This window comes from Platalea leucorodia (assembly GCF_965183815.1).
Source record: "Platalea leucorodia genome assembly, chromosome: 1".
Taxonomy (NCBI): domain Eukaryota; kingdom Metazoa; phylum Chordata; class Aves; order Pelecaniformes; family Threskiornithidae; genus Platalea; species Platalea leucorodia.
The window spans coordinates 92,102,029-92,128,849 of record NC_138823.1 but is presented as its reverse complement, the minus strand read 5'-3'; the positions used below and the strand labels follow the sequence as shown (position 1 = coordinate 92,128,849).

General features: G+C 42.7%; 1 protein-coding gene across 1 annotated transcript; it reads left to right on the top strand.

The window, feature by feature from the left end:
• Window positions 1-469: 469 nt before the first annotated feature.
• Window positions 470-25,564, top strand: WRNIP1 (WRN helicase interacting protein 1; the record flags this gene model as incomplete). Its single annotated transcript, XM_082328430.1, has 7 exons — window positions 470-1,033; window positions 10,611-10,802; window positions 11,791-12,035; window positions 18,329-18,558; window positions 23,712-23,867; window positions 24,717-24,796; window positions 25,289-25,564. Exons 1-7 carry the CDS (start codon window positions 485-487, stop codon window positions 25,562-25,564), a joined length of 1,728 nt encoding a protein of 575 aa, XP_082184556.1. The 5' UTR covers window positions 470-484.
• Between the last annotated feature and the right edge of the window lie 1,257 nt (window positions 25,565-26,821).

The following is a 26,821-nucleotide window of genomic DNA, read 5'->3' as shown; positions in this document are numbered from 1 at the left end:
AGCTACCCACGCCGTCCTGGAATCACAGCCTGAGAGACCACAGAGATACTGCGCATCCCAAACAGATTTTTCAACATCTTACGTCAAGGTAGAAAAACAGTAGCATGGGTTACAGACCCAACGAAGGGCGGACAGGCCTCTCTGCCTCTGAGGAATTTGCCCCGCGTTGCCGTGGCAGTGCCGGCGCAGAGGGCGGGCGCCCCCCAGGGCGCCATGTTGGCACCTGCCCACAAGGGCCTTCCCGCCCCTGCCGCCGCAGCGCGGAGGGCGCCGAGGGCGGGGACGGGACATCGTCCCCGTCCTCCCCTCGAAGCCAGCGAGGCTCCCCGCGGGGCGGGAAAACGGCGTCCGCCTCCCCCCGCTGCTAGGGGCGGGGAGCGGGGCCGGGCGGACTACAGCTCCCGAAGGGCTGCGGGCCCCGAGGGTCGGCGGCCTCGCTTCCTGCGCCAGCCGTCGCCTCGCGGGCCGTCCGCGGCGGGAGCCGATGGAGGGAACCGAGGAGGAGCCGCTGGTGCAGTGCCCCGTGTGCCTGCGGGAGCTGCCGGGCGCGCACATCAACTCGCACCTGGACCGGTGCTTGCAGGCCCGGGAGGGTGAGGCGGAGCCGGGCTCGTCGCCCCCCTGCAAGCGGCCGCGCCTCGCCGCCGCCCCGCCGGGGAGCCAGGCGCAGGGGGAGCCGGAGGATGCCCGCCCGCCCGCCGCCTCCCCCGTCTTCTCCCTCTTCCACAAGGGCCGCGGCGGCGGGCAGAGCCCGGGAGCCGCCGGCAGGAGGAGCGGGGCGGGGCGGGAGGAGGCCGCCGTGAAGCCGGAGGACGGAGGCTCGGCAGCGGCGGGCAGCGGGGCGGCGCTGCGCGGGGCGAGGCTGGCGCAGAAGCTGGAGGGGAAGCCCCTGGCCGAGCGGCTGCGGCCGGACACCCTGGGGGATTACGTGGGGCAGGAGCGGGTGCTGGGAGCCCAGACCCTGCTGCGGTCCCTGCTGGAGTCCCACGAAGTCCCCTCCCTCATCCTCTGGGGGCCACCGGGCTGCGGCAAGGTGAGTGGCGCCGCCGGGCCCCGCCGCCGCTCCCGCCTTGCCCTGGGCTGGCCCCGCCGGCGGGCGGCTCGCCCGGGCCCGGGCGGCGGCGACCGGGCGCAGGTGCCCACCGTGCGGCCCGGGTTGGATGTTCAGGCCCTGCTCCCTTTCACGTGGCTTCAGAGGGCGATGAACTTCAGGGGTGGGACCTGTTTATTTTTTCTGAACTCTTTTTCTTCCTGTTTTCTTGGCTTCTTCTGTGATGTCTTTATGTTGGCAGATGCCTGCAAGTTTTCACTTGGATTACAAAAACACAACCTGCCTCCTGAATAAAACAGAAGTGGCCCACCCCCACCAACCCCATTCCGTGCAGCTTGCGTGCAGCTTGCGCTTTGGTTATGCACACCTTTGTTGGTTTCATGTAACTTAGATTTGGTAAACTCCAAAGCTGTTAACTAAAACACAGCAGCTGAGAAGCTTAAAAACGGCAACAAAACACAATCTGTAAAAATGTCTAGTCGATGGCATGAAATACTGACGTTACTAGCGTAGGGTTTGCTTTAGCTCACAAATTCTGGCCCCTGACAGAAGGCAGCTCAGACGTGGAAGGGAGCTAACGTTGTGGCCAGGCACTCACCCACCTATAAACAAGCCCTCTGAAACTGCCCTGTCTTTGCAGGATCTGACTGCTGCACGCTCGCTCTTCTTTTAAGATACCAGAGGCTGAGCGTGGAGAATCCCAAAAGGCACTGTAATTACAGCACAGCAGGGAAGGGATTCACAGCTGTAGGGAGGGAAGGACCAACTGAATGCCTCAGGTGTGGTCAGGAGGAAGCACTCACCTTCATTTTGTCCTTTTTCCTTGTATTCCAGATTTGGGGGGGGGGGAGGGGCAAAGCTAAGCAAGCAAAATACATGGTTATCTCTGTCAGTCTAACTTGTGGACAGCACTAAGTTTTGCATATTATATATATGGATAGATGTCTTCATTATGCATGAGAGTATGTGTGGGAAATCTGGGATAGGGAAAATAACAGGTAATGAATTTATGCTAGCAGAGAAGTTAAGGACAGAGCAGCAGCTTGCTCTTCTCAGCATACTTACTTGAAGATAAAAAAGAGGCTTGATATGTATGGTATTTGAATAACAATGCCAGTTAATCACAGTTAATAAGGAGCAGGTATGAGAATAATTGATAGATGAACACTGTTAGCAATGATGCAGCAGGTTGTTTGGGCTAGATAATATACACCTGAGAAGAACCAGCTGGTGAACTTAAATAATTGCCACTTTCCTTAAAATAACAAGGTAATATGAGAAAGACAGACATCCGAGGAGATAAGGTAAAGAAGGGCTATTTCTAAAAACTCATTAAAGGAGAGGTGGATTGACTGAAACAAGATGGCCAGAGAGAGAAGTAGAACTGAATTATTTAGTAAATAGGAATCCACCTTATTGAATGAGTAACATGTTCAGGGGCCTGCTTCTGTATTTATTCATACTCTTCCGCCTTTGGTTTCTTGTTATCTGTGTTAACAGCATCTCTTTCTTGAAGCCCTTTCTCCTTAGAAAAAAGCACTGTTACAAATACAGTGGTAACAAAGCAAAGGCCACAGTCTCTGGAAATTAGAACTGAATTCAGTGGCCTTAGGGTTGTGATCTGATGAACCCACCTTTTTTGGCTATGGAAATGCTTTTTCATGAGCTTGTGATAACTTACGCTTGTGTTTCAGGTCTTCTTTAGGAACCTTTTGTGGTACTAAGACTGTCTTTGAATAATGGGTGATCTGTTTCATGCCTGTAATAACACAGCTTTCACTCTCCTTTCCCGTGGCCCATCTTCCTTACTCATATGCCTTATGTGGAGTTGTATTTAGTAAGCTTGCTTCTCACAGAGTTTAAATTCTGCCGCTCATCAGTCATCTGACCTGCCTCAAGACTGCCCTTTGCCCCATCAAGGAACGGTTCCACAATATATCTGTTACATTTTCTCTCTCCGAATACTTAAGGTGTTGGGCAGCTCATCTCCTTTCTAGGTTACTCCTCAACAAACAGTTTTGAGGCTACATGCTTTCAGCTAGCTCTTAATGGACCATCCATTCCTGGCTGAACCAGAAATTCCTACTGCAAAAAGTTGAACTTTTCCCTTCACCCGTGCTTATCAATATTTCTAGGACAGTGCTAGAGTGTAGTTTCATCTCAGGCCTTCTTCCCCAGGTTCTATCCTTTACTTGGATATTTTTTATTAAATTCCCGCCCTTACAGATTTAACGTGCAAGGCAAAATAGTCCCCCTAAAGATGGAAAAAGAAGCCTGTGGTTGCCTGCCTGCCTCATTCACTTACTATTTGGGTTGTATGTATATAACATGTCTAAGAAAACATTTCATGATCAAGTAACCTGAAGCAGGTGGAGGATGCACAGATGAAAAGGAAGCGTATTTCTCTTTTTATATGAAGAATCACATAACTTAGTGCTTGAAACCTGAATGATCTTGTGAAGGAGAAATAAGTATTCTCACTGCCCCAGGACCTGGTTGGACTGATAATCAAAAACTTCTTCTGTTAAGTACAGTCTTTTTCAGTGGGAAAAATACTAAGAAATAATTGCACGTTATGTAGCTTCAAATGGAACAAGCTCACATGCTGAGCGCTGCCCATCAAAGAAAATAGCCTTACATTAGAGGGTAGGTGCTAAAATAGGCGTATAATTAGATATGTTGGTCTAAATTCAGAAGTGCTGTGTAAGATGGTCATAGAGTCCTTAAACCTCTTCACACTCCTGCTACCCATGGAATCTGGTTATTGCAGCCCATCTATGTTTTCTTCCATTTCTACAGCCAAATGCCACGCTAGCCGATATGTCTTTTGAAAACAGTAGAGCAGGACTAAGTAAAAAAAAAAATAAAATAACTGGAGATGGAATTAATCCTTGGGGCCAAATTTCAAATTAATTTATGTATTATTTATCAATCTGGACCTTTATGAGAAGTAGTAGTTAAACAGACTTTTTCTAAGCAAGAAGAGAATAATCTTGGCTATTAAACTGCTATAAATGCAGTATTTCACATTGTAGGTCAAGAGTACTTTTGGAGAAATTTTTATCATGAAAGTAATAAAGCTAGGTACCTGAGTAAAAATTCATGTGCTTTGTACTGCTCTGCCCAAGTTGATTTCAGCCTCAGCTGCACTTGAATATTCAAGGAAGCACAATCAAAATTGAAAAGGCTAAATCAGGGTACTTCTGTTGTGAGATTATTTTCTTTTGAGTTTCCATCTGTATCGAGTCTTATTTTAAATGAGCGTGATCGCTGTACTTTCGTCATCCTAGTTTCTTAGGAAGCCAAGGTGCTCTAGGTGAAAAGGCTTTGACTCTTTGTTTTTGTTTTTGCTTTTGTAACTATTAAGTGTTGAATACAAGAACACATTTTCTGCTTTTAAGTAGCTGACCAGACACAGGCCAGAAGAAGAAATATTGCCTCAAAGAGATGCCATGGTTATTAACTTAGGAACAGTTAGCTTGTTCATCCTGACTATGCAAATTTTTAAAAGCCTGTATGAATCTTAGTGTAATCCGAGTACGCCGTAATGTGATTTATGACACCTTAATACAGGGATTTAGATTTTTGCTTGTCTGCCATGGGGCACCAATTTTAGTAAAGAGTTAGCAGGGGGACACAGCGTAACCTGAGCACTAAATAATTTTGCTGCCACAGATACGGTTTAAGCCTTATAAACCTGAACATTCTGTATCTCAATACAGTAAACATTCCCTCTTAAGTTTGCTGTTTAACAAGGAAAAATGTAGGCAGTGTTTGGAGCCTGCTCCCTACAAAAGACAAGACAACAGTCATGCGTCATTTTCCGGGGTCCGTATCTGCTGGTAAAATACGCCGTGTTGATATAAGTGCAAAACATTAAAAACTCCAGTAAGTGATCTTTGAAGTTTCTATCAAATATCCACTGAGTTTATGTTTTATTTCTAGGACTTCCTTGTATTTCTTTTCTTTGGTTTTATTTGAGAGTTTGCTATATGACACATTGAAACACAGACAGCAAGTCCAACTTACATATTTTGCTCCCTGCAGTTATCATCCCTTTCCTCCAGCATTTTCTGGTTTGCTAATTCAAGTGATTACCTAAATGGCTATTTGATTACTTAAGTGTATTTCATCTTCTCTTATTCATACTGTTTGGGGCCTGATTTGAACCATCTGAAGTAATGAGTTCTTTTGATTGATTGCCATGAGATTTTTAACTGAAAACGCATGGTGTCTTTTACAGTAGCATAGAGTGAAAGTCCAGAACGACTCTGAAAAATGAGTCTGTCTTTGCAGTTGCCTGGGAGAAGTCTTTGAGTACAGTGTGCTTGATTTTGCTTATGCGAGTCTAAATCAGGAATAACTTAGGGTAGCTTTCTAGGAAGAGGAAACTGGAAGAGAAAATACAATTGTTTTTGTAAAGCAGATGGAATATAAGGAGACAGATCTGGATGCAGGAATGGAGGCACAGCTCCATTTCAATAAATGTTATGCAATGACCTTGCCTCTGTTTATGCTTGGTCAGACGTGGATTCTGGAAGTGCTGCAGACCACGTGCTGTGGCTGTTGTTCAGCGACACCTTACTCCTCCAGTAGTCTCACAGTAGGCTATTTGGGGGGTGAGGAACCAAACAAGATGGGTAAGAATAGCATCTGCCCTTATATAAATGCCAACTGCTGCCACTTTTGATTGCGTTTATAGACAGTGTCCCTGGGCCATGTTCATCTGCTGTCCTGTCAGTTTCCTTTAGGCACAGCCCAGCTCATCTCCTGTGATGCAGTGTGGTAGCTTGGGCTCAGCCCAGCAGCACTGGGTAGGACAGACCCCAGCTTTTTAAGCTGCATCCCAGGGAACTGCTCCCCTGGCTGTCATCCAAGGATGACACACTGTTGGTGTCTCACTCAGAGCAGTGAAACTGAGCGTGGCCTCTCCTGACTGCTTGTCAACCACAGTGTGGCCCTGCTGCCCTCAAAGGGAGGGTTGAGGGTGAGGAGAGGCTGTTGATGGCAACACTATGTAAGCAAAGATACGGAAATCCTGGCCGGAATAAAGGAAGAGGCAAAAATACGGGGAAAGTCATGGTCAGAGGGCAGCAGAAAAAAGCAGGATGCCAGTTCAGAACTCTGATAACATAGTTTAGACCCTACAAGTCTATAGGTGTAGCTAGCCTCTTGGGCTTGTGTTTTGCACTAGGCTGTCAGTCTTTTGTCATCCCTGCCACAAACATAATTCACGCTGTGGTTTGCCCTGGAAGAAACCGGCAAAGTCACATGGTGGGGAAGCCTAGATGCCAACTAGATTATCCCTGCTCAGAAATAATCTATGCCGTGCTGCAGTCTATATACTAGTGCAGATCTGTGCCAGATCTGTTTTGGTCACCTGAACATGGCCTGGCAGACAATACAACCTTCCAGACTTTTGGGAGAAGCACCTATGTTGGAAGGGTCCGTCCAGGTACAAGGAGAGCTCTGGCACCAGTGTGCTCCCATAAAGTGTAGCGTGAATGTCAGCTCCTCATGAAAAGGCTGTGAGAGGTGAAAAGGGCTGTGAGGCTGGAACAGAACGACTGTGAGCTGTTCTGCACACCTTGCAGGAGCTCTCTGACATGTCTGCTGAACACAGTATAGATGTAACCTGAGAGACCATGTGTTTTCTGTGACTGACATCTACAACAGCTGGTTTGCTAAATTTATGCAATTTAGGAATGAATGAGGAAAGTCTCCATGAACAGGCAACCATAGGCAGATTCCTAGACAAGGTCTACCTGATCTTCCACAAGAGTGAGGTAAGAATGACCTTAGGTTTCACAGTCAACTTCTTGACTGAAGTCTTCTTGACTATGATCTGACCATATATGCTAATCTCTTCCCAATTTTTTCAATGCCACTTTCTGAAGAGAGCTAGGCAGCACCACTCTTTATTCCTGGAAGGAGCTTTGGTGAGCTAACGTAGTGGGCATAGTTTAATGGCCTGGTAAAGAGGTGCAAAAATGAAAAGAGCACCTTACTTCTAAGCGGGTGATGTTAGTCATTGAACATCAGCATCAATGGGACAGGCTTAGTTTGTACTTGCTTTTTACTATTTTCTTCCAGCCACGGGTGTGAGGTTGCATTGACTAGGGGCAGCGCAGAGAACAGGGAAATAGGTTACACTCAAAGAGAGTTGCCCAGTCAAGGAAACTTGTGAGTATGCAGAAAATTCTTTTCTCCTAGTACAAACATCCAGCTAACCAAAACAGCAAATCTGATTGATTGACTTATCTGCTGTGACAGTGAGAGGTGTGTGGAGCCAAGCACACTTTGTGGGTTACTTATATTTCATCCATAACTCGTATCAAGGCCTGGAAGAACTGGTAGCATAGTTACTGGGAGTGGGCTAGTTTGGTTGGTGGGTTTTTGTAAATCTCAGATGGTTGCAGCCTTTGGAAAAGGATATTCTTGTTTGGGCTGACGTGAAGAAATTTGCAGGACAGTGGAGGAGAGTTTTGGTAGTTAAGTGTTTGTTCTCTGTGTAATGGATCAGGAAATAAGTGACCACAGGCTCAAGTTGCAAGTGTTATTCACTGGTGAATAATGGTTCATGAGTTTATTGGTGGATATATTTCCATGACTCAGAATGGCGCCTTATGGTGGCACTTCTTTAGCCTGTCTAAACAGATAAGTCAGTAAGGTCTTGCAATTTTCAGCATAAAACTTGAGATGATAGGTGTGAGTTTGGACAGTTAGGTGGGATAATGGAAGAGAACTGAGAACAATTTCTGGAAGGGGCAAGGATATTGTACTGTGAGCTTTGTAAGGCATAATTTTTAGTGAAGTTAGCAAAAGGTTAGTTTGCAGGATCACTCCTATTCTCATTGATGTAAATACTACTTAACTTATAGGAAACAATACTTCTGCTCCTCCCCATAAGAAAAAAACATGATCTAAAGAAGAAACACCTGTATAATAAAAGGAGCAGAATATTAACTTGTTTATATTTCCTCTTCCTGCTCATTATGCTGGTTCTGATACAGACACATTCATTCATATTAAATTGCAACATCAGTATCACTATTAAAAGACTTTTTTTCTAATGTAACAATCAAACCTACTTCAAAATTTATTTCAGATAATGAAGGATATTCAGTGTGTTTTCGTCTGCCTTATTCCATATCGGATTTTTAATTTTATTCTTATCCCTCAAATGCATTGCCCCTGAATTTAGTGAGAGAAATTAGGAGTTTAGCATACTAGTCAGTTCTTCTGTGCTAGTGCCTTCATACCTAGGCTACCCTGCTTAAGTTAAGTCTCCACTGGATTATATGTTCCCTAGGTTATAACCTGATAGTAACAAAGAGGCAGAAAACACTGTAGCATGTTACTGACTTTTGCTTGAGGTGGTAGGAGAAAAAGCAGTGTAAAAAATTGAGCTTATGGGAAATAATAGGCTTTCAGGGGAACGGGGAAAGTTCAGCCTTTTTGTGATGGGCAGTTTGACTTGCTAAATGATTGATTGCACAGAACAGAAGGAAGAGGCCATGAACATGCCTGTCCGTGTTGAGCACTGCTTTTGAAAGGCAATGTATGTTATTCTTATTACAACCTTTGTTGACCCAGAAGTTGGCAGAGCAGGAGAGGTACATGCTAGCTGAGAGCTGTGCAGCAGTTTTCAGGTAGATTCTTGGTCTAATAGTAACTTTCAAACAAATCTATTTGTGTTGTTTTTTCCTAAATTAAGGATAGAAATATGGGCTCCTGTGCGTGTGTTTAAAAACAATTCCTCGCTGCTTTTTTTTAAACAACAAAACTATCTGTGACCTGGTGAGTGAGGGCCAGGATGCAGTATGAGCTACCAGTTCAAGTGGAGCTACAAGAAGAATAGCCGCTTGATTCCCTGCCCCTCCTGCCACTTTTAGAGAAGGAAGAGATACATTTTTCCTTTTTCATCCTCAAATGTGATGTATTGAGGGTTTCCATGCTTTCACTGATTTTTAAGGCATGGGTCCCTCCTCTGAAGGCACATTCTGAATCAAGGCCCTTTTGTGAGGAAACACTAACTTTGGTTTTATTTTGTTAGCTTAGTTTCAAAGGTAGTTTCACTTTCGTTTTTTGGTTTCCCAGATCTTCCTGATTTCTGTACACACTTTCCAGCATGCCTTTCCAGTCTTCTGCAGCAATATGAGGCGGGGAGGGGCTGGTGCTTTGAGCTCCATGGGGGCGAGAGAGGATCTGACATGGGATGCAAGTCTTGTATCAGGACGTGAAATGACACCTCTTCTGAAGACAATCAGGAAGCCCTTACTAAAACTAAAGCAAACATAAATAGTGATACATCCTTCCCCTTAGCCTCCCCTTTCCCATCTTGGGCTGGTTGCCATTTCAGGGACAAGAAGATCCATTAAAGAGACAGGGCGGTGCTGTTAGTGTAGTGAGTGAGGTCCTGCCAACACCACTGGTAGCCGTGTGGTAGGTGGTTGCTTCTGCAGCCTCCCTGCAAGAGGATCGGGTTGGCAGCACCTGCTGCTTTAACCTCAGTACTTGGAATATCTTCTGAAGCGGTTTTGTCGGCACCTGTCCCACTCCTCATCTGCTGAGGCTCTCCTGTTGTCAGTCTCCTTGGGGTCCTTTAATAGAAGAGTGAGCTCGATGGAAGAATCACCTGTTTTTCTCTAGCAGTACTTTCAAACAGAGATACACTCTGCTTCAGACATGCAGATACACCTGCCTTTACCAAGGGTTGTGAAGGAAAGTCTGAAAACTATGCCTGTGACGTGTTGAGGTGTAGTGAATCTGCCTGGGAGGTAGTACCAGAGGTTGCTTCTGTGCTTTGGTAGGCTTAGAGAAATTCCCTATAAATAAATTCTGATTTGAAGCAGTTGTCTATAAGGAAAGAAGAACAACATAGCTGCTCACTAAAACCAGCCAACACTTTGTTCAGTCAGCTGTCTTTTACTTCCCTGGGCCAGCATTTGATTACTGTTGATCATTTAGATCTAAAGAGTTACCTTTTCCTAAGTATACATATAATTTTTCAGTACTAACATTCTCATGCTTTTGTAGAGAACCTGCTTCCTGATTAATTTCATTTTTATGTGTAGTGGAAATAGAAAAGCCTTTAATTAACAGCATCATAGCTTTTTATTTCTTAAATGTGGTTGCACCGTAAACTGTCCTGCAGGTGTCTCAGAGTAGTCCAGCTCTTTATCCGTTAACATACTCTACAAAATAACTGCACAGCAAATTGCAGTCAGCCCGTCTTCTGTGACAGAAGAGTTCTTCTTCCGTGGTAAAGGAGACAGCTGTCTTTGCTGGCCTTTTCAGTATCGCGACTGAATAGGTCTGTTATGTAAAAGTGCAGGCATTAGAAATGCAGCGGTGGAATTGGCAGCTACCTCTAGCAGGAAGTTTTTAAGTCTTCCATGTGCTAGAATAGCATGAACTAAAATACCTTACTCTACAAACTGTCAACACTGTCCCTATGTCCAGAACATACAGCTTTGTTCTTTACATATTTCCTTCAAATGAGTACTTTCTGTGTCCAAAACTATTTTTACAAAGCTTTGTCCTATTACTGTTTCAGACTACGCTGGCACACATCATAGCCAACAGCAGCAAAAAGAATGGCACGAGGTTTGTGACACTGTCGGCCACAAGTGCCAAGACAAATGATGTTCGAGATGTCATCAGCCAAGCCCAGAATGAAAAAAGACTCTTCAAGAGAAAAACCATCCTCTTTATTGACGAGATCCATCGTTTCAATAAATCTCAGCAGGTATTGTACTACGTTGCTTTTTGGAAAAAGCCTTTGTCAGCACTTCTGTAAAATTTCCCACTTTGCCTCAAGATGATAGCTTACTTTGGCCTTTTGATTTTAATGTTAATGTTTTTAGTAGATTAATTAGGGAGAAACATGAAAATTAAATTCCATAACTAACTTCCAATCAATGTTTAATTATTGTGATTCAGAGATTGAAATAAAAGTCTGAGCTATACTTACAGTTGACTTATGTGCCGGGCTTTATATGACATTTTTCTGAAATTTTATTTCTGCAAAGTCATGTTAGTAGTATTTGCTGTACGTATCTTCATTTCAGCCTCCTCCCCGGGGGTAGCATTCTCTATTACCTTTAAAAAGGTCTGGAATGTGGATGTGCCTAGGGTGTTTGTTTTGTTTAATGTTCTCCCCTCTTCTCTGCGAGAAAAGAGACCATGGTACCATTAAAAAAAAAAAAAAAGATACCATAGTCATACCATGGAAAGCTTGAATTCTGCACTACAGGTTGCAGTTTCTATATGAAACCATACTCCAATCTTCCTATAGTTTTCTGAGCCATCCTATAGAATTATCTTGGGAACTGTAGCCCTAAAGATTGGTTCAAAGAGTATTTAGAAGTAGCCTCACTATTTGTTATATTTGATAAGGCAATTTCATGATATCTTATGTTTGCCAGGCAATAAACCAAATTCACATAAATAAACTAAAAATTTGCAGATTTTTGACACTGTTTCTTTTCAGCTGGTAGGGTCATTCTCAGTGCAAGCACAGGTTATAAAGGTGAACAGCCCATAACGTGTTGTGTGTGTGAAATTAAATCATTTAGATAGCTAAGCAGATGAGCTGCCTTGTCAGTGAGGTTATTTGTCATATCAACAGGGAACCCAAAGACTCACAAGACACGAAAAACATAGCCTACTCACACGGGATGTTTCAGGTTGTCATTGATCGAGATCAGCTTTTTCTGCTTCCCTCCCATCCTCAGGACACTTTCCTTCCTCACGTTGAGTGTGGGACGGTGACCCTGATAGGAGCGACGACAGAAAACCCTTCCTTCCAAGTCAACGCCGCTCTTCTGAGCCGATGCCGGGTGATCGTCCTGGAGAAGCTCTCGGTTGAAGCGATGGAGGCGATTCTGATGCGGGCCGTCAGGTCTTTAGGGGTCCAGGTTTTGGGCCAGGACAACCAGCACGGCAGCTCTGCGACTGGCAGCAGCAGCGAGAGCTCAGAGTGAGTACTTTATGGGCTGCAGGGTGTTAACGCACACAGCCCGAGGAATTGACTGCCTGCCAGGGAGAGAATGAAGCAGTTGGTGGGTGGGAAGAGAAACCCTAGCCACTTCTGATAGTAAAGAAAAGAAGTGGCAGCATATGGTAGGGGGTGACAGGAGAGAGAGAATTCAAAGCACTGGCTCTTTCCATCCAAAACATAATCTCACCGTCTGGATTAGGAGGAGAGTTTTATACTTGTATCTGTAGCTCCTGACTCACCCTCTCAGGATATTTAAATCTGTTCTGCTGCTGAGGATTTGCTGTGGAAGCCTGTAACTGGGTCTTTGTCATGTCCTAGTGTGTGTTACTTGTTGTTACTGGTTGTAAAAGCATCATGTTACCATTAAGTGGTGTGTGGGGCATCCCCTCTTAAATTAATTTGTAAGTGCCCAACAAAGGTTTGTTGTTTTCTGAGAATTTTTTTTTTTATAAGATCAGGGAGGATACTACTCCTCTTTAGTTGCAGGATAAGTGCTGTGGTATGTTTTATGGTATACTGTGGGGAGAGGGGACTGTTGTTGTGAGGTGTTAATAGATTGTATTAAGATAGACTTTGTTTTTCTCTGCTCCTTGTTGTCCAAGCCAGACAGAGTCACGTTAAACATTTGGGAGAGTTTTGGAAAAAACAAAGGTCCAGATTTGTCCATAAGCGATGTTTTCTGCCTTCTGAAATGGCTAACTGGCAAATAAGAATAACACTTGGTACTGCACTACTTTCATGCAAGTTATTACAGTTCCTTCACATTGATGCTTGTCTGTACTCGTAGTAATTTACAGTGTATTGACATGATGGTAATTGGGCAGGCACTCCGTATGAAATAAATGAGAGGGAATCGACTTTGTCCTTTAGCTTTCTCACAGAATGTAAGCGCTAAGAATCGCTAACCTGAATGCTGAGGTCAGGGCAGCGAAGAAAAGCTATTCCCTTTTTATTTTTAGGGTACCTTGCCTCATGGTTTACTCATTTGTAGCTTTTTACATATTGTAGTAATGTGAATTTTAGAAGAGAGGGCAGTACTGCATGTCAGCCTTAATGTAATGGCACAGCTGTGGTTGTGGCTACACCCTGCCTGGGGTTCAGAGACTTTCCTTTCTGTACAGGATTAAAGTACAAGGCATAGTTGCAGCTGCAGTTGTTTGGGTTTGGGTTTCGCTAGACTCTCCGTATCTGTAACCTTCCGTTAGCTATGGATGATTTAAACAGCACGGTGTGGTGCTTCATCAAACTGAAAGAAGTCTGGCAGGCAGACTGTTTCAGAAATCTATCCATGGAGAGAGCGAGCCCCACTCCCATGGCTAATGTGGGAGCCAAGCATTTAAAAACAAAAATGGGGTTCAGAACTTAAGAGCATTTGTTGCAGTTGTGTGTTAAGTCTTTCTTGTCTTTCCTGCCGCTGTCTGGTTCTGGTCTGTAGTTGATACATACTGTTGCTGATGAGTTTGGCTTTTTATAAGCCATCCTGCCCTTGACTGTAGTTCTGGTTTTGGTCTCCTTGGTAATTCCTTCTTGTTGCGCTGTCCATACCATTTCTGCTCCTTCATTTCCTCTGCACCTACTGCTCTGCAGGAGCAGCCATGTCTCGTCTTTTGCCTCTTCACTTCTCTGCCTCTATGAAGCAGGGCTGTCATTACTTGCAGGCAGGTATCAGTGTTCATGCTGTCCTGAGGAATAAGTGAAACTCACCAATTACAGTTGAATTGGTTGTTCACTGTGCTCACCTTTGTTCCAGAGTTGGAAAAGGAGCTGTAAGGCAGCATGTCCCCAAATGTGGGGCATGCCCACTTCGAAAATGCTGCAGAGATCTAGCCAGAAGGCACAAGAAATGTGTATATTGAATTTTGGATTTCATTTTCCCTTTGAGTCTCCCTTCCCAAACCACGGAAGTGCAGTATGAAGTCCTGCATGTGCTGCTTGGCCTCAGTTTATCAGGTGGTCTTGGTATCACATCACCTGTCTGACATGATGGCTGACCTCTGTGAGACTTTGAAGAAGAGGATGGTTCTTTGTGGTCTCTCCTGTTACCTTGAGGAATAAGGTGAGGGTGAATGTTCCTTAGTCTCTACAGGCATCTTCTCCATGCAATGAGCATACAGCCATCGCTGAGTGATTCAATTCAATTCAATTCATCTTCTCTGCACTCCGTGCATGTGCAGCAGTCATCAGAAGTAAAGTGTGCTCTACCCGAGTCTGTTTCCTTAAATTTTCTTGGTGGCTTTTTCTCATCTTGCTTCCACCATTGCTGCAGGTTTCTGATAAGGTTAGGTCACCTGGCTTCTCTTCCATCCCGCTGTGGCCTTTTCTTGCTGTAAAGCTGAAATAGAACTAGCAGTTGTTACCTACCTTGGTATCTTTTTCTTTGTCATGTCATCACGCTCATAAAACTTCTTTGACAGTTTTTATATTAGTCAATGTGTTTCTTTAGGATAAGATGTGCTTTGTGTTATATTTTCATCAACTTTACTGCCATCAAATTGTGCCTCTTAAAGCCTGCAGTAAATTAAGCTGAAAGACAGGGGAACGTGAAAGGAAGAAATATACTCGTGAAGAAGAAAAGTAAGGAGAAGTCAACGTTCAAGACACTTTATATTGCTGAAACTTCCTTGTGCTTTCTGCAGTTTACTCTGTTTCAGTAATAGCAAAAACTGTTCCAGGTGTACACTGATAACACTACACTTGCACTGCATCAGTGATGGAGGAAATCAAATTCTTTCTTGGCGTTTTATTTTTATCATTCAAGTGCTGCCCTCAGAGTGGTATCTCTAATTGAAGTCAGACAGTAAACTGGATGGTGGATTAATGTATTTGAAGTTAGATAGCACAGAAGGCGCACAGCTGCAGGAAATGAAAGGATCCCCAGTTTCCTGTTGGCAAGCCCAGACATCATGCAGTTCAGCTTGTTAGTGGCTGTATTACAAGTACTGACAGGTTTTGAATTCACTGGTTTGTAAATCACAATGTTGAAGATGGGCATCCTCTGGATCTTCAGTGTTCCATACCTTTTTGAAATTTATTCCCTTCTTGGAACATCCATCTGATTTCCTTACAGGAAATAGAGTTGCTGGGATGAGAGACGACATTCAAAGACGATGCTGTGAGGCAGTGAGCAATGCATATCATACTGCAGTATTTCAGATGAAGAACTATCTTTGCCTGTAAAAGTGTTGCAATCTGTCAAGGAGTGAGCACAGCGAGAATAATTGCACTGAGAAAGTGAGAAAGTACTGATCTATATGTGAAAGAAGCAATGGGTACTTTATCTCGTGTTCTGCTCAATTACTTTTAAATCTTTCATTATACAGGTTCTCCTTGCTTGGACTTCCTTGTATTTACTCTCTGATATTGCTTACACCCTCTTGTCATTGGATCAAATGCTGCGGTGTTGTACAGGTTTTATGGGTAGTTCATCATATGTTTCATGTTGGTTCTTGGCACAAACTGTCTTGAGGGTATGGAGATAAGGAGAAATGGGAAGAAGGATTTATTATCCTGTGGTGGTAGTTTTCCATTCCTTAAGCTAGTATATCACCTCCAGCTCAGTGAGTGATGGATCCCAGGGTGCCCCTTTTGGCTTGTTTATGTTTTTGTCTCCAAGTATCATCGGTTACAAGGTACCAACATTGAGCACTGGCATCCGGTGGGTGTTCAGTGTTAATTCTGGAGAGTGAAAAAAATATGAGATTGCCCATCTGCAAGAGGATCAGGAGCTTGGGAAGACGTCAGAAAGCATGGGAGTTATTCTGCCTTGCAGTTCTGGGGTGTGCAGAAGTTGGGTAAAGTGGAAGGCTGTAGGGCACTTGAGCTTCTGAAGGCAGGGTGGGCTTAGAACTGTAAAATACAGTGAGTGTCTTTTGCAAGCCAAAATACAAGGTACTGAAATAATTGTCATCCTGATATTGAAATTAGGCTCCTGCCTAGTGAAGTTAAATCATCAAAAAAACAGAATTTAAGATTTTAATTCCTCAGAAAAAAATAACTGAATTCAGTTATTCTGAGTATAAAATGTTGTTATTTTGAAACACTGAGTGTGAATGGAGCTGAGATCATGGAACAGGGGAGCATTATGGGATTTTTCCATCGGTGACGGTCATCAATATGCTGTGCAAACAGCTCTCAACACTTTGCCTCCACTTACAGTCGCTGGGTGTGGTTGTGGGTATCAGTGTGAGGAGGCCTCAAGCGCATGGTGTTCTTCTCTGCAAGCAGCAGGCAAAGAGCTTAGTCCTTGCAGGTGAAACCTTCTCTTCAGTCTGCCCTGCTGGTGTATCCAAAGTGTTTGCTTAGTGTGCAGCGTATTTGTTTTTGTTCCCTGTTGATACAGGTATTAGCAGCAGGACATCTGTGTGTAGTGCCTGCTGGTTTTTTAAAAATAGCTTTTGCTTTCTTTGCTGGCTTCTTTCATTGCCTATAGAAAAATCTGGTGCTCATCTGTAGTGCTGAGGGGTGAACGTTGCTCCCTGATTTTCAAGGAATTTGATGTATGAGGTACTTGACTGAATAAGTCCCTCTGCTGTTATGTTCTTGTGCTTCCCCGTTCAAACACGAAGAAGGCGTTTGAAACACCTTGGAGAAAGTGCAGTTATTTTGGAGTTCCACTGTGTGTGCACATTAATTTTTTTTTTCCTAGCTTTATTAAATACACGAGAAATAAGGAGATGGAAATAAAAATATGACAAGATGCATATATAGGTGTATAGATAGGTATATTTTTCCCACAGGAGGCGATTACTGCTGCCTGCTGTCTACAGCATGGGTTATGGCCCTAGAAGACGTTTGTTGGCCTTTGCTTGCAGTGCTGTGGATTAGGACTGCAGCTCTACAAGCTTTTCCCTCTTAAGTGTGGGCATGAGAGGGCTCAAATACCGGCTGTCAAAGTTTTTCCAGCACCTACTGTCTTTTTCTTTTGTGTGACAAGTGCAAAGTGGGTTTGCAAGGAGGAAGAGGAGGCAAGTAATGCAGATTGGTGGATACATGTGTCTGGGAACCCTGTCATTGCCTTTTTGTACACCACTGGTAATAACAGTAATAAATCTTTCTGGTGAAGGAAGTGCAGGGCTGTTATGAATCCTTAATTATTTGGCACACAAGGGCTTCACAAGAAATTGCCTCTCACGCCAAGCTCTGTGCGTTAATCCCCACTGATACGTGTCACTCTTCATTTTCAGTCCAGTTACTAGAAAAGGCTAAGTTAGGGCCATTACTTATGCTATGCGTTAACTCCGCTAGCTGCTGTTGCCAAATCAAATCAGTTGTACTCTCTGCCTGGTGAACACCTTAGCTGTTACCTTGTCTACATAAGTAAAGTTTGAGGGTCAAATCGTCAGCAGTATGAATATGAAATGTGCAGAGGCGAGTTGGTTTGCATGCGCCCCGACAGTGGGGACTGCAGCCCAGCAGATGAAAACCTGGAGAAAGAGCTGGAGGACTTTGTTACTTTCCCAGATTTTTCATAGACCCGCTGTGAGATCTCAGCAGATCTGTTGCTGCATTTCTCAAATCCCGTCCTGTTCATTTAGATTGTGTGTTCACTGGAGTTTGGCCTTTTTCATACGTTTGTATAGTCCTGGCACACTTGGAGTAGTAGACGGCAAGAACAGTGACTTGCATGCACTGGGGTGCCTTTTCTTTCTTGTAAGATATTTTTTGTACCCCAGTGACTAAGTTGTAATACCTGTTACAATTTAAAAAAAAAAAAGAACGTAGGATGCATGTATCTTTACAACGTAAACAATCCTTCCAATTGTTGCTTTTAAAAGAACATCTGATAGCAGCTCTTATTGTTGGTAGTTAGTTTAAAACCTCATGTTAATTACTTTATACCTCCCTATGTTCTCTCACGTGCATTTGGATAGCTTCTTACCTTTTCATTGTCCTTCCAACAAGGAATTTGATGTGCTAGCTGTGAAATGCTGATGGAGTAGAACCTTGTGAAGTTCAACTGGCTGTGCCAGAATTGTACTCTGTTTCCATTGAACTTAATGAGATGAGGAAGAATAAGGGGGTTAAGATGAGAGCTCACGCCCTACCTTTTTCATGTGCAATTGTATTTAATAGGCATTGGGGCAGGAGGAGGAGGGGTGGGGTCCCACAGTGTTCTCCCAGGCTCTGTAATGCTTAGTCATGACAGAATGAGTTAAGAACAATACTTAAAACCCGTCTGCCTCTCAAACTTTGTAAACAACTGCCATCTCTAGTATAATACGCAAGGAGAGGAGCGTGATGGGGGCTAACAGTGTACGGTTACTGTGTTGCAGATTCCCGGTGTACATAGAGGAGAAAGCGCTACATACCCTAGCCTACCTTTGCGACGGTGATGCAAGGACTGGACTGAATGGGCTCCAGTTAGCAGTTCAGGCCAGATTAGCAGTGGGGAAGACCACTCCTGTGGATATGACCAAAGGTGGTTCTGCAGATGGCATTGTGATAACAGAAGAGCACGTAAAGGAAGGGCTGCAGCGATCTCACATCCTGTATGACCGAGCAGGTGAGTACCTGATAGGGTTTCTGAGATGCAGCATTCTCAAGAGCTGATAGCCTCTACAATTTCTGTTTCTTCTCCCCCTTCTATGCTAGTTGCTCTGGTGAAACAGTGATTGTACTGAAATTTGGCCTAAAAATTACTTTTCCTTTACAGCGTAGCAGGCTCACCCAGAAATTCCTTCTAAACAGGATTTCCTCTTACCGCTTAGGAAGTGTAGGTTACCCGAGACACACATTTGCTGCCCTGCGAACAGTCGCATGATAAAATTATTTATTCTTTAAGATTTTTAAAATACTATCTTCTAAGAGGGTTGCAACGTGAAGAGGGAGAAGTATTTTGATGAGAAGATTTGTTCTTGGGAGGCTGGAAGTCTTACATTGCACTTTTACTCCTTTGAAAGTCTTGGAAATGTTCACATTCACAACGCTATGTTATGTGAAAACATGAGCAGTTTGCTTTGTTTTTAGAGTTGCTTTTTAAGGTAATGAATTTTGTAGCTTGCTTTTAGGGCAGGTCACATAAATCTAATTCCATTTAAGGCTTCCTAATGTGATAACCACTCTTGCTAAATTTGTGACTTGGCAATGTCAGGCATCACAATAGTTGGCCACTGTACCATTTTACGTGAGAGGGTTAAAAATCAGAGAGTGAATGTTAAAGATGAGGTGAATCCCCTTAAATGCATATGCTAGTTCTTCAGCAATACTTGAATCACCATACAGTATAGTATCAAACGATTATGCCAAGCAGTATTTGGAGAACTGATGGATTTTTGTTTTGCCACTGTATCTGATATGCTCAATTAACTGTCACTACTCAAAACCTGTGATGACGAATTTCTCGAGGTTGTTTGTAAAGTATATGTCTGCTTGCAGCCTTCTTGCTACAAAGAGGAGATGATGGCTCATTGTCAGGAAAAAGTCAGCTGGGCAGATATTGATATGGCAGCTGAGAAGTCGAGGGTAGGCTGGGGGAGGGAGAAGAAAAATTTTATGGGGTCTGTGGCAGGAAGAAGTCATGATTAGGAGGAAGCGGAAAATCTGAGCAGTTTACTGATGTGAGTCTCTTGCGCCATGTAGGTCTCTTGTGTGTTTGCTGTCGCCTTGTGGCCACTGTCACGTAGAACTCTTGGCTGTGTCCATTGCTCCCCGCCCTCCTACGCCTATTTGTTCTGTTAGAGGTGGCACAGAGTGCCTCTTCCTGAGGCTTGTGTCAAATCTAGGTAGCATGTGTCAGCCCCTTTTCCGTGACAGAAATCTTTTGAGCTCTCTGTAGGGTTTGTTTTGTTGGGTTTTTTTGTTTGGTTGGTTTTGGTTGGTTTTTTTTGTTTGTTTGTTTTTTTGGTCAGATTTTCAGAGAGGTGAGAGCGGTGAAAATTCTCTTTTTCTTGATTGTGTGAATGCCAAAGAGCCTGCCACAGAGATTGTCACAGTAGCAGGTTGCCCGAGTGCATGCCTTTACAAAATTTCTCTCTTCTGTGGAGTAGTCTGTGTCTCAGTTGTCTGTCTCACTGTTGTCCATAGTAGAGACAGCTGTTTGTCCTTTTATGTACAAAGGGCTTCTGGACAGAGGTTGCTGTGTAAAGATATTTTTGTAGCATGTTTTAGCTAATTCTTTTTGAATCACAATTGTGGTAGTGAAATCTACAATCCTCTAATACAAGCTGCTTCAGCCTTATAAAGTGGAGGGACACGATGCTGTCTAATCATGATAGCAGCAGCATACATTTGAGTGTAGCATGTTCATGTCGAAAGCACCAAATAATCGATTAGTGTTCAATCAGAGTTGTGTAAATGTGGAATTTTGATTTTACATAATTATTTATTTTTGGTCACCTTCTGCAAAATTTGCCAAATATATGTAGTTGAGCATTCTTTTATGTACTTTCATCAAGTACTCTAGGAAGGAAATTATTCATAATCCAGTCATTAAGCTATTGTTCTGATGGGTGTGCAGACATGTAAAGACAAGATCTTTGTGCAGATAATCTCTGCATTTTAGCTGGAAGGACAAGGAAACAGCTCTAGTCAAATCTCACTGCCAGCAGCCACCTGCAGCCCTTTCGGTGTGAGAGGAAACAAACTATTTAGTCGTATTTTAGCTTTTAATTGCAGATTTTAAAAGTTTGATTTTTGGAGAAAATGATGCAGCAACCGAATTAATTAAAGTTTAACTGCAGATGGACAGTGAATAAATTTTTTCTCTTCTTTCTCTTACATATTGTGTCTCTCTGCTAACACTGACTTAATAGCAAATACCAAAGATAAATATCAGAATAATTGCAGGAGTTTGTCTCGCTGTCTATGTGGTAACATAACTTCAGTTATGGTAAAGACTGTGAATGTGTTAAGCTGAAGTTAGTTTATTCTGTAATCTGGAACACGGTTGTTCTTTTCTATGGAGAAGGGAAGAGAAGGTGTCTCACACCATGATGGGTTTTGCCAGCTTTATTGTTTTCTGCTGGACCAGAATGATAAGTCTTTTTATCCATGCTGTTGCTCTAGTCTTTCTTCCAAGGCTTTCTTCTGTCCTTTATCGATGAGCAGTAGATGTTTACATTTGGCTAAGACAGCAGATAATCTGAGATGGGGACTGTGATTTGATTTTTGCCCACTACCTTATAAATAGGGATTGCTTAAGAAGTCCAGATGTTAATTATGGTCAGTGAATGAGGCCTTTTCCCTGTCTTCTACCAATAAGACTTCAAATACATCAACTTCTTAAATTAGCTGGGAAACTCTTCATGAGCACATAAAGCATTTTAGGGGCATAAATCAACAGGATTTATGCATCTGTATACATTAGACACTAGAAAATGCCGTCATCCACAAAGCCTCTTGTGTAGCATCTTGTTTCTCTTCGGAAGGGTATTTGCCTTTGTGGGAACTGCATAGAGCAAAGGTATTTTGATTCCAAAAACTCTTTAGGGTTTTGGTTTCAAGAGGCATCTGGGATGCAGAACAGCAGTGATAGATAAGTTGGCATGTGTCTGTCTCTCCACTGAATTCATAAGGCCAAAATCTATATGTAGGCTAACCAGCCTGAGAGACAGAGCTAATAAATAAAGGTCTGTAAAAAGTTCTGTCTAATATTTTTAAACTGCTCCTGGTATCTCACATAGAATATATACGTAAACTGTATTTTTTAAAAAGAAACATAAAACCTCTTTCTCCAATGCATGTAACTGTATTTTAACTTTAATTGAAACTGCATTTAAAGTACAACTGCACAGTTTTTCTGAAGAAGTCCAAGTCTGGTGTGTAAGTAATGTCATTATGTTGATGACTCAAAAGCCAACATTTAACTTTGAGAGGAAGGCGACAAAGGGAGAAAGCTGTCGCCTTTCTCAGCCTGCGTACTCTGAAGTCCCCTGCAGGTATGTATCTCTAGTCCCAACCTATCCGCTGGATTCCTTCCGCCTCTCCAGCTGGTATCCCCAAGTATGACACTTTACAGTAGCCCAAACAGTGTATAAAAGCACTCCAGCAAAAAAATCCAGGCAAGTGCAACCTCTGGAGATATTTAAGGCCGTCTTCCTTACTTTTAAGAGACCAAGAGACGCCTCTTCCAAGAGGACGATGCGAGTTCAGCTGCTTGGGTTTATTGCTACTAAGTCAAGTGTTACAACGGAGCACGGACGCGCTGTTTGTGTTGGCAGGAGTAATGACTGCATACCACAGGGCTCTTTGTGTGGAGTCCTAGCAAAAATAGCTGTCTGCCAGCCTGCATACGCCGGCAGCGCGTGTATTGAATTCCCCATGGAACTGCACTGCAGCGTGAGCAGCAACGCAGGAAGATAGACCCGGTTTCTGACCTGGGAGGTGGAGGTCTTGCTGGCTGTGAAAGGAGCAATTCCAGCAGTATGGGGGCTTTGGTTTTCCAACTCATGTGTGCGGCCTTTTATTTTGTAGGGCCTACAAGTGACGGTGATGTGTTCTGATACGGCCCTTGGGCTGTAATTCCTTTTAGCCGTAGAAAGAGGAGAAATATTAACAGATGGCTGTGCATGCAGCCAGTTGCCTTTATAATACACACTTAGCTGTGAGCCAAGGAATGCCAGGCACTTTAAAAAATTTAAAAAGGCAGATTATGTGGAAAGTTTAACAATAATATTGCAGCAAAATACTCTTACAAGTTTGATTAAAAGAAATGCATAAGAATCAAAACTAGCTGCACAGAGAAAAATTGCAAGCAGGAAGGGCCTCATTCAGTGTTCGTAATGTTGACCCTCTATTTTTAACTGTAGCCCTAGATCATCTGTGGAATGGCTTTGTTTCTCCTTGGAGTCCATATCTAATCTTGTATTAAACTTTTTAATGTTAAAAAAAAATTCCTTGTAATTCATTCAGTCTTCCCACTCCTTATTTAGCAGTCTGGCATTTCAGGTTTTGTTTGTGGGTTTTTTGTTTGTGGGTTTTTTGTTTCAGCTGCTTACAGTTTTCAGGACTCTTCCAGTAGTGCAGGTGTCCACAACTGAACTCAAAATTTCTTAGGGGCTTGCCGGGGTTGTGTGCTGCAATCCTGTTTCCTCCAGATTGTGTAATGTGCCATCATTGTATATCCACAGCAAGGTTTCCTTTTTTCCCCCTAATACAACAAACTCGTGTTTGATTTACTGCACACTTTATTTTCAAGTTTTAGTTTATGTGAAATTTCTTTTTCTAAAATATCACTAGTGTGTAGTACTGGGTTTCTCCGATTCTTTTGTTGCCTTCTCAGGGTTGTGTGCGTGTCCAAAAGCAATGGTCAGTGGTTTGTATGTGCTCATACTTTACTCTTTGTCAATTAGGAGATATTTATATAGAGTCTTCTTCCTAACTGCTTAAAATATCCATATTTTTTTTTCTTTTGAAGGAAAGGTCATTAGGGTACCAAAACCAAATTGCTTGCTTTGCAATGTTTAAAGAAACACCCTCCTTTTCATCTGCAGTTGCTCTGTTATGCTTATGGAGTTAGTGGAATGGTCCATGTGGCAAAGCATGAAGATGTTGACAACATTAATGAACACCATAATCACGTATACATAAAAAGAACTTGAAAAAGCAGGTTAAGTTTACCTGCTGCGATGTAATAAAATATATTCTGTTCCCTTAGATGCATTCCACTTAATTCTCTCGTAACGGCTTTCTGTATCTCTTCTCCCCCATTCTAAATAGGAGAAGAACATTACAATTGCATCTCTGCCCTGCATAAGTCTATGAGAGGCTCAGATGAAAACGCTTCCCTTTACTGGCTTGCTCGAATGCTTGAAGGTGGTGAGGATCCACTCTATGTGGCAAGGAGGCTGGTGAGGTTTGCAAGTGAAGATATAGGTCAGTATTTACAATATTTCATGTTGGGATATTATGTTGAATGAAGATCTGCCAGACTTCTGGTTTCCAAAAATTTGACGTTTGAGAAAAAAAGCAGCCCCAAAACTGCTATATGCAAAATAGGTACAAAATACTGAAATGCTTCACATCCAACAAAAACTTTGTGTATGCAGACAGAGACATACATGTGGTGTCATTGTGATGATTACCTATTGCAGGAGAAACAAATATTTTTGAGGTCAGGTTTTGGCAGTGTATTGATATGGATTCTTTTAAACTCTGGTGATTGTAGGTCACCAGTAAACTTGTGACACAGAGAATGTGTACTTCAGGGATGCCTGTTTTTTAATGACTCTGGAAGGTGAATGCCTACCCTGACTTGCAAACTTCAGATTTGATAGCTGGCTCCCTTGTTGTAAGGCATCTTGATTGACTTATCCAAAGTAACAGATGCAGCAACATTTTTAGCACATACGTGATGGGTGAAGAGTTATGAGATCTGGGGAAGCTATGTCTATATAGCAATATTTCCCCGTTTCTTTCTCAATTCCAAAAAGTAAGTGAATCATAAACGGGCAGCTGCTGCTCAGGCTGCCACCGTGTGGCAACAGGTTCAGTCTGAAAATAATACCCCACAATTTGCCGGGCGGGGAGAACAGAAGAAGGAAGGCTGTGGATGGAGGGAGTATATCTTATGTACTGCAAAGTATTGTACTGGAAGTTCCAACATCTGAGAAGGCAACTTTGAAATACGCATGGATAACCTTCCATCTTACGGGGGGGCGGGAAGAGAGACAGTAACTAAAGTAAACTGACTTTAACCTGCTTTTATCTGATCCCTTTTTGTAGGGCTGGCAGATCCTCTGGCTTTAACACAAGCAGTTGCTGCTTATCAAGGCTGTCACTTTATTGGAATGCCAGAATGTGAGGTAAAGGCTTCATTAATTCACTGATTTGAAAGTACTGCAAACTGTAAAACCTATCTGTAATTATAAAAAGAAATAGATTGCAAGGACAAGGCAAATTTAGTTACTTGTTCATTCAGCACATCCCTTCTTTGACATGTAAGAGAACATCGTAGCTCTTAAAATAGATGTTGTAATTTGAAATAAAATTCACTGCTTATTTATTGTTAAAATGTGGTATGTGAACTAACGTCATTTTGCTCTGTCCATTTTTTTTTCTCTCTGTTATAAATAAAACAATATATTCTGTTATTCTAAAATAGCTATTCCTTTCTAGTAGGGCAAATCTTGAAGAGCTGTGTTGTTGTTAAATAATAATATTCATACTATAGTAGCAGGCAGAGGTCAGTTTAAAAACATAATCCTTGTCATGCTGCACAAACAACCTGAATAACAGACCTTTTCCCAAAGAGCTCAAAAGAAGTCATTTAACATTTTCCCTTTTCTTGTTTCTAGGTCATTCTAGCACAATGTGTAGTGTACTTTGCCAGAGCACCAAAGTCTATAGAGGTATACAGGGCATACAGCAATGTCAAAGAATGTCTGAGAATGCACACGGGACCTCTGCCGCCTGTGCCGCTGCACCTGAGAAATGCCCCAACGAGGCTCATGAAGAACTTGGGCTATGGTAAAGGCTATAAATATAACCCCATGTACAAGGAACCTGTAGAGCAGGACTATCTACCAGAAGAGTTGAAAGGAACAGACTTCTTCAAGGAGCGAAAAACGTGACTACCTTGCTCGGAATGGGTTTTGATTTTGACTCATACATTTGTACTGGGATGGAAGTTCCCCTCACAGGTTCAGCCATTTCTTAGTGTGGTTGAAAGTATTAAGCCACTGAGCCTTTCAGATACTTTCTTATCCTTCTGGTTTTACTGCTGTTATTCTGAAGGTGTTTTGTAAAGAATTGCAGTTAGGCAGTGTAGAAATGCAAAAATAAGCTTTGTCAGTATAGTGCTGTCACCCTCTGGTCCAAATGAAGGGGAGAAAAAATGAGAGACTTGTATTTCTGGCTCTTGCTGTGACACAAGGAATATTATTGTGCTGCTTTTTAAAATCAGTATCTATTTCAGATTTTGAGAATGTTTATTTTCTGGAAAAACAGTCAATTGTGCCCCCTCTGCTAAAATATAGTAAACAAAATATAATTATAGTGTAATTCTTGCTCTTATGATGTTCCAGAGACTAATTTTTTACAACGACATTTATTAAACCAATAAAGTTGTTAAAAATAGTGTCTATGCATTTGTTTAAATATTCTTATGACAGCAGTGTGGTTTTGAAAGTTTGACATTCCTTTAGCTTTATCATCCCTACTTTCCAGAGCAAGTTTAAATCATTTTGGAAGTAGAAGGGTCATGAAAATAGCTGAACTATGTTAGGTTTTGAAGTTTTATCACTTAATTTTTTTATTGTGTGATGACAGTTTGGGAAGTGCCTTTGGAAAGGAGATTCCTGGTAGTGAAACATGCTCATATATTTCCAGTTGTGCTTCAGGAATTCCAATAGCTTTGAATTGGAAAGCGGAGAGACATGAATTGACTTCCTGCTTTTATAATAGAGAGTTTGGCTTCCTCTTCCTACTGAAAACATATCCACATCCAAGATTGCTGTTGACTGAACATTTCAGCAAGTGGAACGTACAGTCATGGCAGGGTCCCTGATGTTGACAACATTCCTTCACTGAAGTGCTGATTATTTTTCTTCTCCTCAATCCTTCTTAAGTGTGTCGTGGTCCAGTGTGCTGAAAAGCCAGCAACCGCGAAAACAGCATATGACTGTGCTAACGAGCAGTTAGGTAGCAGAAGAGGACCGTGTTTGGCTAGAATTACAGCAGATAATGAGCAAAGAAGATTTTCATTACTGAAATGCTGAGGAGCCACTGGAGCAACTGTCTGCACTTGTCAAAGTGCCATGGAGTCATCTGGCCACCGGTGATGAGGATGGGTGTCTTGGCTGAAAATTACCACCTACACAGTAGCACAG